At 46.2% G+C, this 14,637-nt stretch overlaps 1 protein-coding gene across 3 annotated transcripts in view; it reads left to right on the top strand.

The window, feature by feature from the left end:
• KLC2 (kinesin light chain 2) overlaps window positions 1-14,637 on the top strand; it is a 312,573-nt gene that overhangs the window by 267,289 nt on the left and 30,647 nt on the right. For all 3 annotated transcript variants that reach the window (XM_078660752.1, XM_078660751.1, XM_078660753.1), the window contains exons 13-14: window positions 7,141-7,293; window positions 7,757-7,881. In XM_078660752.1, coding sequence (XP_078516878.1) covers window positions 7,141-7,293; window positions 7,757-7,881 — 278 coding nt within the window. The remainder of the gene's footprint in view (window positions 1-7,140; window positions 7,294-7,756; window positions 7,882-14,637) is intronic.

Below are 14,637 nucleotides of genomic sequence, written 5' to 3'. Positions count from 1 at the left end.
TAGTCACCAACAGTCCCGCAGGGGCACGGGGCCCAGTGACCCCGGATCATAGTTATATCTTTTACTACCCACGTATTAGACAGGAAGAGTATTTTGCTCCCTGGTACCAGGGCCCAGGGCACACCTGCTGCGCCACTGCCTGTTGTGTGCCGGAGCTGCCAACACAGAAATCTCCCCCACACAACTTCCTCATACCGTAGTTTTCCCAGGGCCCACCTCTGTTGTTAAAGGTACAGCCCTGCCTCGGTGTTGTCTCCGCTCTCACAATTCTTGCCCTGTGTTTCACGCGGCTTGCGAAGCAGGAGCCATGGTGATGTTGCCATGAAATCTATGCCTGCAGCAAAAACGAGTGTGCATTGTTTTCGAGATGCGCGCACCGTATTCGTAGCTTTCTGTGCTCTAAGGCTGTCCGGAAGAAACTGAAAGGCGTATCATTTTCTGCCACGCGCCCGGATTTGTGCGCCTTCCTTGCTCTCTCAAGCCGGGCTAATCTGGTTTTCCCACACCTCCCTCCATTGCTACATCACCCAGAGAAACAGGCAAATCAAACAAGAATACTGAAAGGACCCCATCCACCATGGGCCACAGACACACACGACGTAGACGTGGCTTTTGGGGTATAGTAGCAGCATCCTCACACCCGCATACCCTAGAAAGAAAGGGAAAAGTTGCAGTTTACGATTTACTACTATACACCGAAACGGCGGCCAGGGACAGTCCAACTACAAGCCAGGCACCGCGAAAAACACCACAACATGCTCGATGGAGGCGTGCCATGGAGGAGCCTCGAAGTTGCTCCATCGAGGCGCCTGAGGGGCTGAATCTGAAGGTGGCGTCGAGGAGCATCATTGGACTGTCTGACTGAGGAGCATCGCAATTATTGAATATCAAGCCGTCAGGAGGGCAGTGCAACACCACCACGTTTCTCCGAGGCGAGGCAGAAATGCCTCGGAGAAACACAGTCATTTTGCGATTCGGGGGCGTGTTTGTAGCAGTTGAGTGACGGGTGACGTCACGGTTTAAAAACTGCAAAAAACATGCCCCCGAATCGCAAAAAGACGGGGCTTGAACCGAGTGACGCCCCTCTCCTCCAATGGCTGGCCAGCATTTACGAGGCCAGCAAATGGAGAAGAGTGGCGGGTTCAAGCCCCCATACTGCCAAAACATAAAATCTTGGACTCCGCCCACTGCGTGGGACGCTAGTTCGAGACCTAACAAAAACACGTCCCCCAGTCTGAAATGGACAGGGCTAGGATAGAAAGAAGAACCATTTGTCTCTAAGCCCCGTCCTTTTCAGACTGGGGGGCGTGTTTTTCTGACTGTTGTTTACATCCTAGAAAGAAAGTCAAAAACACGCCCCCCAGTCTGAAAAGGACGGGGCTTAGAGACAAGGCCTTTTTGCCCGGGGCCTTCTTGATGGGGACTTTGGCTTGCATGTTTGTACACTCTGCTCACACTGCCACTGTCAGGACTTCAAACTCCGAGCGGGCTCCTTGGCTTTGATTTATATAGACACTGGCTGCAGCGCTTTACCAACTGTTCTGCAGGGCCCACCTCCTCCAAAATCCTATTTCTAGTCACAGAGGGCGCGCACGGTTCCCCGTGACAAAAATAGACCAGGGGTAGTGTGTGCAATATTGCAGATGCCTGAGGAAATTCCCATCCTCGCAGGTTTTCGGTGCACGTTTCGTGATCAGAATTCTTTCACTATAGGAAATAACACCCGCCATGCGTACGAATCTAGGCGCTAGGTTGAGCGCACCAGTGACACGGGTAAACAAACAGCAGCGCAGGCACAAAGCATCACTTGATTCTCAGTGTATAGCATTATTTGCATATTCCATCAGCAGCCTTGCTGTGTACTTGCAGCAGGTATACAGACATATTTCGTTTCCATGCAATATGTTCTTTTAAAGGTATCAATTATTTGGTATCCTCTCCTTTCATCTTTGAACAAATACAACCAAAAGCACATGAAAGAGTAATACCGTACAAGTTATTGTACCGTTAGCAGTAAATATTCCAGGATGAATTGACTCTACCAAAATGAAGGAAACATTTAAAAGAAACATACATGAAAACCTTTTGCGACTTTGTCTCAGGCCACTCCCACAGAACTGAATTAAACTAATGGAAATTATTTCATAAAGTGCTTCGAGAACCATAATGAAAAACGTGCCCTCTCTTCTCCTTGCTTCTCTTGTGCCCTCTCTTCTCCTTGCTTCTCTCTTGCCCTCTTTTCTACTTGCTTCTCTCTTCTCCTTGCTTTTCTCTTCCTCCATCATTTGACCCCCTCCACATTTCTCTCACCAGTTGGTTTTTCTCGCCGGTCCTTTCCTCTCACCCTTGGGCTTCCCTTCCCTCATTCATTCCATTGCCCTCCCGATGTTGCCGTCTCACTTTGCCCCTTTCTCCCTCTCCCTGCTTTGCCCTCTTCTCTTTTCTGTGCTTCACCCTCGTTTCTCTGCTCCCCGTCTCCCTGCCTGCCACCCTCCGTAACGTGCCTCTCCCTCCTCATGCCTCACTCTTACCCTCTTCACTGCCCTCTCCCCCTCTACTCTCTGTGCCCGCCCCCCGCAGACGCCCCTCGTTTTCCTCTATAACTGCCTGTTTACTGCCTCTCGCTTTCTCGCCCCCCCTTCCCTGACGCTTTTCTCTGCCATTCCAAACTGTCCCCTGTGTACCTTTAAATCCAGTGTTGTCTGAGTTTCCTCCAGTCTCCCCTTTGAATTTAATGACCCATAAATGCCTGCTTTCTCTTCCTTTCCCGTTCTTTCCCCTTCCCGCTGTCCTTTCTTCCTCTGCCCCCTCGTCTGTTTCTTCCTCCCCGGCCCTCTTCACGGTTTCTCTCCCTCTCTGTGCCTCTCCCTGCCTCTCTATGCCTCTCCCCCTCCGAGTCCGCTCCGACCGAGACACAGAGATCATACCGGCGAGCGGTCACACTGAGGAGAAGAACCCGGAGGAGTGTGCATGTACGGGCGTGAGTGCAGCAGCGTGTGACGGTTGGACGAAGTAATCAGAGCAGAGAAATAGCCTTCTCTGGGGTGTGGGGGCAAGAAGTAAATCATGTAGTCTGGCCTTTAAGTGGGATGAAAAGAACTGGGGTTCTCTCAAAAGGGCGTAGCCAATAGAATTAAGGGTGTGGCTTTAAAACATGTAAACTAAAAGTCTGTGCTCAATAGTATAGTGTGCCGCCCAGCCTGTATTTGGCTGTTTGTCATTACATCCAGATACATGATAAAAGTAACATATCTACAACAAGTCGAGACTATTGACTTTGTCAATAGTCGTAAGATAAATAAGCAGCAACTATGGGTTGCATATAATATTGGAAAAACTTCGACTTAAACCCCTGGTGTCACCAAGACAATGACCAAGACAATGTTGCAGCTCCTTAGTTTCAAAAAGAGAAGGGAAATCCAGAGAGAAAATGACTCTCTTTAAACGATTCCCCTTACCCTACAACGCTCACCTGGCATGACCTCATGCCGTAACTTCTCCCCTATTGAGAAGTGAGCAGTGTTAGCATGCGCACAGCTATTGCCATTGTAAATGACAATGCCATTTATTTATTAGTTTTCAAAACCAACACATAAATAAAAAAATTGTCATTTACAATGCCAATAGCTCTAACTTTTGCAAAGGCGAGACCGTTGCATTGTAAAAGCTTGTTTCTTCTCACTTTCTTCTTTCCTTTTTTTTTTTAAATTTATTAATTTTTAATTTATGGTATTTATACATATACATACAGTAAACAGGGTCTTACTTCACTTTTGGAAGGCCGCCGGCGAGCATACCGGGTAGGTCATACATGGTAAGTTTATGTCGGGCCCCCTCTTGTTGTTCATAGGAGTAATGTAGGGAGAAGGAAAGAGAAAGATGTGAATAAGTAAAGAGAGAGAGAAATTATAGCTTAGGTCTGGTAACAGCACGGTCTTGTTATGGCATTGGGGTACACTTCTGCAGGCTAGGAGCTCATTCGGATTGTTCATATCTTATGGTGGGTCAAAAGTTAGTAGGGACTTGTCCAGTGATTTCCAGAAGTTGCTGGAGGTGGTTTTCCAGGGTGAATATCTTATCACTATTGAGTCGGCTCCCCTTAGGTAGGTGATCCAGGAGAGCCATCCGCCGTACAACACTTTTTTCCTATTCCCTTTCAGCTTCTTCTTAGTTCCTTTCTATTTTTTGACTCAGTTCCACATCCTTCTCTATTTCTTGACTCATTTCCTCATCAAACATACTGTTCCTTTTTAGGTCTCGCCTAGGCAGCGCGCGTGCTCTGCTCTAGGAGTGCCTTTAGCCATCGGTCTGCTCCTTTTCAAGCACACTCGTGCTTGTGCTGGCATCCACCTTGCGGGAGCGAGCAGCGGCGCACGTGGTATTTGAAAACATAAGGCTCTCGCGCCGCTGCTGCTCGCTCCCGCAAGGCGGATGCCAGCACAAGCATGAGTGCATTTGCCTGCTCTTGCATGGCCGTGCCACGCTCCCTCACGCTTCTTCTGTTAATCCTGGGTGACTACCCAGGCCTCTAATGCGTGGAACCGCTCAAGAAATGTCATCTTTTAATCTGTAATAGAGAAGCACTGCCATCAAGTGTCCAATATGATGAACTGCACTGAGCGCCAATACTTTTACCTGATCTGACCAAAGCAGGCCGACACTGCCACCTACAGTTTATCTCATGAAGCTTGTATATGTAATGTACTAGCTCATCCATCCTTTTAACGGAGGCAGCAGTAGTAATGCTTGTTTTGTAAACAACGCGTCATACGCAGCTGTGCGCTCCCTCTTCATACAATGATCGCTAAGCAGTGGCACACTCAGTGAGTGGGCCGGCGTGTGTGTTCACAGCTAAAACACCTTTGTGTCGCATCTAGATAACTTTGTGTAGCATTTTCACCAGCTGTCCTGCTCCCCCCCTTGCCCTCCTCAACACCTCCCTGGCTCTGGGCTCTGTCCCAACTTTATTTAAAACCGCCATGGTTCTCCCTATTCTTAAAAAACCCGGACTCGACCCCTCTCTCCCTCTAATTTCCGGCCTATCTCCCTTCTCCCTTACTTGGGGAAGCTCCTTGAAAGCTATGTAACATCTTGCCTGTCTGCATACGTTGAGGAAAATTGCCTCCTAGCCCCCCATCAGGCGGGCTTTCGACCAGGACACTCTACGGAGACTGTGATCATCGCCGTTCTGGACGAACTCAAGGGGAAAGCAGACGTCAATCTTCCCGAAGCTCTGGTGCTCCTTGACTTGTCAGCTGCGTTTGACACGGTCGACCATGCTATCCTTCTCGACCGTGTCAGCGCAGCTGGCATCAGGGGCACAGCGCTTTCCTGGCTAGCGTCCTTCCTCCAAGGCAGGTCCCAAGCAGTCCATCTTTCGGGCTTCTCTGCTCCTCCACGCTTAGTCGTGTGCGGGGTGCCCCAAGGTTCTTCTCTCTCCCCCCTTCTTTTCAATCTCTACATCTACCCTCTCATCCTTTCTCTTCGCGAGCAGGGGGTCTCCGTGTACAACTACGCGGATGACCTCCAGCTCGTCTTTGACCTTTCCACTTCTCCGGACTCCCCTCTTTTTCTTAGTTCTACTTTAGTTTTTATTTCTGAATGGATGAGCACTAACCATCTAAAGCTCAATCCGGATAAGACGGAGCTCGTCCTCACGGGTGGCCCCTCTAATCCCTGGCTTCCGATCCATTGGCCTTCTTCCTTTGGTCCCCCCCCCCCCCTCACCTGCCCCCTCCGTCCGAACCTTGGGCATCAAAGTCAGTCATGACCTCACCATGCATGCCCAAGTCAGCTCCGTCGTATCCTCTTGTTTTTTATCCCTCCGCCTCATCCGGAAAATCTCCCGGTATTTCTCCACAGATGCCCTCAAATCCATAGTCATGGCCCTTATCACCTCCCGCCTTGACTATGGGAATGGCCTCTACGTGGGCATACCTGCTTACGAAACCCGACGTCTACAGGCCATTCAAAATCAGGCAGCCCGCCTTATCCTCCGCCTCCCAAAATTCTCCCACATCACGCCCGTACTCCAGTCCCTCCATAGGCTCCCAGTGCACTTCAGATCCTTCTTCAAGTTGGCTTGCCTGGCCTTCCGGGCCTACACCCATTCAGCCCCTCTCTTTATTATTTCCTTTATTACTCCTTACATCCCGACCCGTACTCTCCGTTCCTCTTCTCTCTCACTTCTCCAAGTTCCCCACTTCCGTAAATCCTGAACAGGGGGCACCCGGTTCTCGGTTCTTGCTCCCCAGTTCTGGAACAGTCTTCCGCTTTTGATTCGCTCTATCCCTACCTACACCTCTTTCCGTAAAGCCTTGAAAACGTTTTTGTTTTCCCAGGCATTCCCTTGTTAGTCCTTCTGGTTCCTTTGTAGAGTCAGGCTCAGTCCACAGCGCCAGGAAGCCGCTTGGCCACAGTGCGCTTTAGCAAGCTTCTTTTTCATTCATTCATTTTATTGAAGTTATGCAAAAGAAACAGCAGTTTTAAAATGAGCGTGAAGATGGGTTGGTGTCCGGTGGGGTAACGTCACAACAGCTACGTGGATCGCCATGTTGGGTGTGTGGAGCATGGGAGTCACATAGATCAGAACTGCTTTTAAACTCTCTGCTATCTGCTCCTCATGACCCGGGCACCATGCTTAATGTTTCAGCTAAGCACGGTGCATACAAACGATGGCGGCCTTCCTCGCTATAATGGTACTTTAAAAAACAAGCATTTGCAATGCAATAGGTCTCGCATTTACGCGAGTTTAAGCTATTGCTATTGTAAATGACAATGCCTTTTATTTATGTTTTAAAAACAAAAATAAAAGGCATGGTTATTTGCAATGTCAATAGCTGAAACTCGCGTAAATGCGAGTCCTATTGCATTGCAAATGCTTGTTGTCTTTTGTGCATATGATTCTCTTCATTTTCTTTTCTTATTCTCTGCCTTTCTCCTTTTTACAAATATTCTCATTATTTTCTTGTTCACTCATTCAGTTATATTCTTTCCCTTTCCCTTTCTCATCCTCTTCTTTTTCCACCTACAGACTCCCTAATTTTCCTTAACTTGTAAAACTCCCTTCTTTATTTGTATTTCTCTGATCACACTCGTTTGATGTGACTGTTATTCACTTTTTTTTTTCTTTTCTTTTAGGGGATTGATGCTATAAATCAGACACGTGTGGTGGAACTGCTGAAGGATGGCAGCACCTCAGAGCGTCGACAGAGCCGTGATAGTCTTAATGGCAGCACTGTGAAATACGAGAATGGGACTGACAGTGATGATGGTGCTGTGGAATGGACCGGGGTAAGGATGCACTGCAGTTTTCAATGGACATTGTGGTTTACTTTGAAAACCTGACTGACTACTAACAGCAAATCAAATCCCTCACTGGGAGAACTCTGGTGGCCTTTTGTGTCAAATCCTTGCTCTGTCCTACAGTGTTATATATAGAGGATCATCCTCTTACTTCTGTAAGTTCATGAGTGCACTAGCAATGATGGCTGGTATCTGCAGTAAAGATTGCATTTGTTGGCTTGACAAATTATTCTGATTCACCAGTTCACTTGACTTACCTTTTCTCTGCCTAGCTCAGTTAAGATGGATTTTTGGGATGTGCAAGTGTGCGTCTGCTCTGGCCTGCAGGTTTCAGTGAGTGGAAGCAGCAGTCAGCTCATGTGATTGTGAATACTTTGAAATTTACTGCTTCCTGGATATGTGGTCTGGATTCATTTTACAAGTGGTAATGAAGTTTGTTGTTCTCCCACAGGATGGAAGTGGAGCTCTACGAAGAAGCGGCTCGTTCGGAAAGCTTCGAGATGCTCTTCGGCGCAGTAGTGAGATGCTGGTGAAGAAGCTACAGGGGAGTGCCCCGCAAGAGCCCAAGAACCCTGGGTAGGTGACAAGACTCATGCTCAGTGTTTTCTTCATGACGGAGATTGTCCAATCTTTAACTAGAGACATGTGGTTGCTTATGTGGGTTTGCCTCTTACAATCTTCTGTACTGCGTAGTTCATCTGCCCTGCAATGTCATATTCATTTTGTAACTGTTTAACATCGGTCTGTCTCTGCATAAAGTATTGCATGATGGGAATGAAAGGAGCACATGGTCACATGTTGGCGATTTGCTGGTTCCCAGCCCCTTCTAAAGCGCGGACCTAATTGAGTGAAGGATGCCACCAAACTAGAAATTCTAGGCATTGTTGGGAAAACCACGGCTTCAGTGAGACAACATTGGCTTAATCTTTGAAAGCAATGTCAGAAAGAAGCAGGCTTTTCCCTAGCGAAGTGTGTGTTAAGTGTTTAAGCATGGCAAAAACAACATTCGAGTCAGGAAGCAACACTCTATAGTTATCAATACGATTTAGTAGAAAAGAGAGGAAGAAAATATAAAGATAAAACTCGAAATTGAATTCAGGAAAGCAAAGGAGGATATGATTTTTTTTTCAGTTTGAAGTAAAATAAAAAAAGTCGCAAGAAACTGAAACTTAAAAATGCCAGGATAGGTCTGAGTTTTACCAGAAGTGTAGAACAGAGGAAATTCTTATACCAAAAATGAAAAATATTTACCTGCCACCTGTTGTACATCCTACAGACCAGTAGAGCAGTGGCAGTGTCATGTACCTTGCAGACTGGCACACTCAGATGCTTCCAAACTTCTTTGTCTGTTGAATATCATCTTGCAGGTTACTCACAAAGCTCCCACAGTTACAAGCTAAGTTTCAGGGGTGCCAGACCGCTGACAGCAGTTTATGTCATACTCAACTGCTGACTCTAGCAAGGGCTACAGCTCAGTTTCCACTGTCGGTTGGTGAGGTTATCTTCTAGTATTGCCCTCATGTGCCTTTTCTGTTCCTGGGGCTACGGGAGGCCAGCTGCTCCGACCCTTGAGAATCACATCAGTCCTTGGGTAAAAGTGGGCAGGAGGCTATGGTTCATTTCTCTCTCATGCAGGCACAAACAGCAGGACCTCCTTCATCCATCCTCTTCCCACGTCCATTTGTATTCTATGAAACTGGTGGTAGGAAAAAAAATTGTAATGATCACTAGCTAGTAATTGGGAGGGAAAGAAATCCAAAACCTTAATGTCTCATCGGCTGTAGCAGTAGTTATTCATGCTTTACTGCAGATCCATACCAAGATTAACCATTTTAAAGGTCTTTTAAAATAGCTTTTGTATTTCTCTCTGTGTAGAGATACTTCTGCTGTCTCAAGAGTGGACCTATCAATATGAGATCTCCCTCTCCCTGAAAATCAAACCCAACTGGTCCAGATCTCTTCTTTTGGTAAGGAGAGACAGTCATGACCGGTATAGGGTGGTTCCAAACTTCAAAAGCTTCACAAGGCATCACATTTTTTGGAGCTTCCTTTCAAGGCCCTTCAGTATCCATCCGCTGTTCCTGTTCACTCTCCTCCAGTCCCATTCCATGACAAGTAGGTAGTTGGCCAGTGATTAACTCTTCCCTGCATTCCTGGCAGAGACCCTCTTGGCACGCTCACCCCTTTCGTCTTTTCCTAAGAAGGTATTTTACGCTGCTTCAAAGAGCTGATTGTGGTTACTGGAGAAGAAATTGCCTAGCTAAAGGTCATTAATTATTGTCCAGTCTTTTGGAAGGGATACATTACTTTTTACAAAATCCATAGTCACCATTGAATTGCACTGTAGATAGATAATCCAACTCTGTGTTGATCATTTCTGTAGCTTATTAAATGTGTTCTCAATCATGAGTCTTCTGCAGCCTATACAGTTAAACAATATCTTTAATCTGGTCACCATAGGGACATAAAATTTCATATTAGATATGGCTCACTTTTACACATTATGTACCCAGACCGTATGATCTTCATGGCACTACTTAGTAGTGACTTAGCTAATGTAAGAAATATGCTTTCCCTTCTGTCACACATTGATTATTATGACATGTGCTGCTGCGGATTTTAGGTTGCAATTACCAAGAGTTGTAATAGCAGATGTGGGTGATGTATATGTATACTGCAGTTTACATAAGATAATTACATTTTATGTTTCTCGTGCTCTTTCTGTACCAATTTACATTAGTGTTACCTAATGGTTAAATTTGCCATTCTGTTGGCTACATCTCACTGCAGATTCCTCACTTTAAAATATACCCCAGGTGCTAGACTGGATCGATTAGTTTTCACAACAGTAATCCTGTGCAATGCTAGTTGTCGCTTTCTGGCCCCACTTCGTCACTTACGGTTTGGCACTTTGCGGCTTCGTATAGTCTTGTTCCGCCCCGAAAGTGATGGAGCGGAACCACATCTAAGTGCCACTCCTATGAAGCAAAGCAGTATGTTCTCGTAAATCTAAAGAATTCACAAACCTTGCATAATTCCCACTCTCAAATGAGGGTGCAGACCTATTTACACTCAGAAGGCCACTCCAACAACGAGTATTCTTCATGGTTGAAGTCATCTGTTAAGTCCCAGGTTAAAGAAGCATAGAAGTCGGAGCTGGACTCTATCCCATCCAATCATTCTCTTTCTAAAGAGAAGTCAGAAGATTATCAAAGTGCCTATCGATCTCGCTCCCATCGCAGATTGAGGAGCTGATTCCACAAATGGTCCAATGCACCCTGAACTCTACTCACTCACAATACCCTCACATTACACCTCATACTTCACTACGGCAGCTTAAAAGAACACTGGCAATGAGCCCCCCTGCGGGGCCCGTTCCGCATTGCAGCGCCAGCCCAACAAGGAGCTGCCCTATAATGAGGCTTGACACCCCTTAGGGTTGTGTGAGGGCTCTTGCTCCTGAAGGATCAGATCCCCGGGCTTGATCACTCAGGCTCCCTGACCTTCCTCACTATAGGAACGGCACACCTCTACGTATACATTCCCTAGCCTTTAGTCAGCTCGCTGGAGCTGCTGTCCTCAGGCATTGACTGAATGCGACAGCGTTCTGCCCTGAGGTGCAAAGCAAAATACTGGACATGCCGTTTGATGATGAATCGTTTTAGCAAACATATTCATGACGCCTTACAGACCATTAAGTCTGACACAGCTAAGGCTTTGGGCACGCTCCAATACATGAAAAACCCCTTTCGTGGAGCACGTGGCAGAAAAGCCTATTCATTTTGAGGTGGTTACCAGAAATATGAGCCTCGAGCTTACACCTCATTTTGCCCTTCCTACCAACATCAGCAGCAGTATCGGTAACCTCCACCGGCTGCGTACCCCAGACAGCTCATGCGGAACCAACAAGGTCAATCCAGGGACGCTGTCAAAAAACAGTGAGGAAGTCTCACCGCCTGCCGCTCTTTTTGCATTTACTTCATTCGTGAAGACTCCTCTCTCTCGTTATCTAGGTCAATGGCAGAAAATAACCACAGACAAATGGGTCCTGGATATAATAAAATATTGTTATACCCTAGAGTTTGCAACAGCACCACCTCCTCATCTGCCTCAAAAGAAATACCACCACTTCTTCAATTGCTAAAAAAGAAAGCATTGGTCATGCTCCAGAAAGGAGCTATAGAATGAGTGCCACGCTCTCGGGGAGGAAGGGGCTTCTACTCCCGTTTTTTCTGATAAAGAAGTCAGAGAATGGTGTCTCATTCTGGACATCAGAAAGTTCAACAAATACCTGCAGAAAAAGTCCTTTCACATGGTAACTCTCCAGGAGATATTACAGCTTCTAAACCATTCGGATTGTCTGGCCAGCCTAGATTTGCAGGATGCATATTTCCATATCCCTATCCATCCCAAGCATCGAAAATGTCTGTTTCACTGTGGCAGGCGCGTACTATCATTTCAAAGTACTTCCCTTCGAGCCCCGCTCAACTCCTCTGGTTTTTACCAAGTGTCTTGCTCTCGTAGCAGCATACCTACGATTAAAAGGCCTGCAGATCTTACCATATCTTAACGATTGGTTAGTGAATGCTCCGTCTCTTCACCAAGCCTCGGAGGCAATCTCGATCTGAAAAATCAGTTCTCATACCAACACAGCAAATAACGATTCTCGGAGCAACATTGGATACCCTCAAAAGCAAGGCATTCTTATCCACAGAAAGACAGAATACCCTTCTATCTGTGATTCACAATCTCTGCAAAAGAGAGTTCACCTGTGTCCGTCTCCTCAAATCTTTTCTCAGCATGATGTCTTCTGCCGTCCTCATGGTGCCTCACGTATGTCTAAGGATGAGACCCTTTCAGGAGCAATTGGACAGACATCGGCTTCAGATCATTCGAGGATATTATTCGGATCACCCCAGTCATGAGAAGCGCACTTCCTTTGTGGCAGTCCGCCAACAATCTCTCTGTGGTGCTGACATTTCTCTTGCCTCTCACAGAGTTCGTTCTGACCACAGGTGCATCATTGGAAGGCTGGCTGGTGCTTCTTCAGGACCTCCAAATAAGCAGCAAATGGCGTGTATCTCTGTCAAAAATGTATATCTATTTTCTAGACCTGAGAGCAATTTTTCTAGCCCTCCTGTCGTTTCTCCCAAGGATTCGAGCATCCTCAGTCCTCATTCGTACAGACAATACCACCTGTATACATTATGTCAACAAGCAGGGAGGAAGGAGCTCTCCAATCCTATCTTTGAAAGCTCAAAGGATCTGAAATGGGCACTATGTCATCACATAACAATCAACGATGAGCATCTCCAAGGAGTAAAGAAAAAACCTGGCAGACACCTTGAGCAGATTACGTCAAACAAATCACAAGTGGGAACTCGATCAAATGATTCTCGATTCCATCTTCCAGAAATGGGGATCCCTCACCTTAGAACAATTTGCATCGAAAGGCAACCAGAAATACTGGTTCTTTGCCAGCAAGGAACCTCAGAGAGGGTCATGGGGGATTGCATTTTCGATGAGATGGTCAGGGATTTTGCGTACCCCTTCCCCCATGCCCTCTCATTTGCATGGTTCTGATGAAAAGGTATCCGTGCCCGCTCATCCTCATTGCTCCACGCTGGTCCCGTCAGCATTGGTTCACAGAGCTATTCCTGCTGTCACAATCCAAGCCTTTTCGCCTGCCAGTAACAGCGACTCTACTAACCATGAACAAGGGGCAAATCCTGCATCCGCACCCAGCTTCTTTTCAGTTGCATGCTTGGCACCTGAGTTCAATGAGTTCAAAGATTTAGTAATTCCTCAAGATTGTAGAGATATATTGACCAGAGCTAGAGCTGAGTCCACTACTAAAATGTACAGACGGAAATGTAAACTTTTTGTTCTTGGTGCCTTCGGAATAACACTCACCCTCTTCACTCATCTCTAGAAGAATTATTGCCTTATTTCCTATCTCTGGCAAAATCAGGTTTGGCGTATGCGTCAGTAAGGCTTCATCTCGCGGCCCTCTCCCGATACAGACGCACTTCCGACGATTCTTGTCTTTGCTCTTCTCACATCATTGGGCAGTTCATGAAGGAATTATTCAGGACTTTCCCTCCCATTCGGTCTCCTCCGCCAGAATGGCGCCTAAATGTAGTCCTGTCTCAACTAATGAAACCACAGTTTGATCCAATTCACAAAATTGAGCTCAAGTTTCTCACCTGGAAAGTGGCATTGCGTCTCGCGCTTACTTCTGTAAGGAGAGCTAGAGAAATTCAAGCCTTCACCATAAGAGAGCCCTACGTACGCTTTACAGAGGACTATGTTGTACTGAGAATAAACCCCAAATTCATCCCGAAGGTTCCGTCTCAGTTTCACCTTAATATACCTGTGGTCCTGTGCACTTTTTTCCCACATCCTTCTTCACTGGCGGAGAAATCTCTCCACTCCTTGGATGTCAAACGGTGCCTTAAGTTCAATTTGCAAAGAACAAAGCAGCTATGCAGAACGGATCAACTGCTATACTCCTATGGGCCTCTAAGACTGGGTTCTGCTGTCACTAAAAACTATTGCACGATGGATCGCTGCTGCTATTCAGCTCTGTCCTACTAAGGCAGGTAAACCGATTACAATCAAGGCAAAGGCACATTCTACTAGAGCAGTTTCCTCTTCTGCTGCTCTTTTCGCTTGAGTACCATTGGACAAGATTTGCCGTGCCGCTGCATGGAAGAGTTCTCATACTTTCACGCAGCATTATTGCCTGGATGTGGCAAATTACAGCGAAGCTGCAGTTGGGCAGGCAGTTCTACGTCCTCTATTTCAATAAGGTACACCTCTACTATTAGAGGTGTTTTTTCCTTCGACATTATGTCATATGCTATTTTGTTTGCTTATGTAACTTGGTATATATATATACTGATAGTGGATAGCTACATTATATATTATATATGTTACAGTATATGCATGTACAGTGTTACCCACAATTCCTCTAAGGGTAAATATGTATATATTGGATTGTTTATGTATATGTGTGTCTATGCAACTGCTAGCTACTCTGATTCAAGCATGTGAATCTATGAAAGATCCAGTACTGGAGAAGAAAATTAGTTACCTGTAACTACAGTTCTACAGTATTGGTATCTTTCATAGATTCACATACGAGCCACCCTCCTCCCGAGCAACTATCCTTATGTCCTCGAGGTATAAAGTTTCCCACTTGTGCTTGAAAATCTTAGGAACTTAGCCTCTCTTGGGATTGTTCTAGAGGGTGCCGTTGCCAGATTGACTGCTACTTAGGTTTGGCTCTTTTTTTTACAAAAGAAAATTGATAGGCTGTTGCAGTGACTG

The sequence above is a fragment of the Lissotriton helveticus genome, chromosome 9 (genome assembly GCF_964261635.1).
Source record: "Lissotriton helveticus chromosome 9, aLisHel1.1, whole genome shotgun sequence".
In the NCBI taxonomy this organism is placed as follows: Eukaryota; Metazoa; Chordata; class Amphibia; order Caudata; family Salamandridae; genus Lissotriton; species Lissotriton helveticus.
The sequence above is the reverse complement of the archived record's forward strand: the minus strand, read 5'-3'. Positions and strand labels throughout refer to the sequence as shown.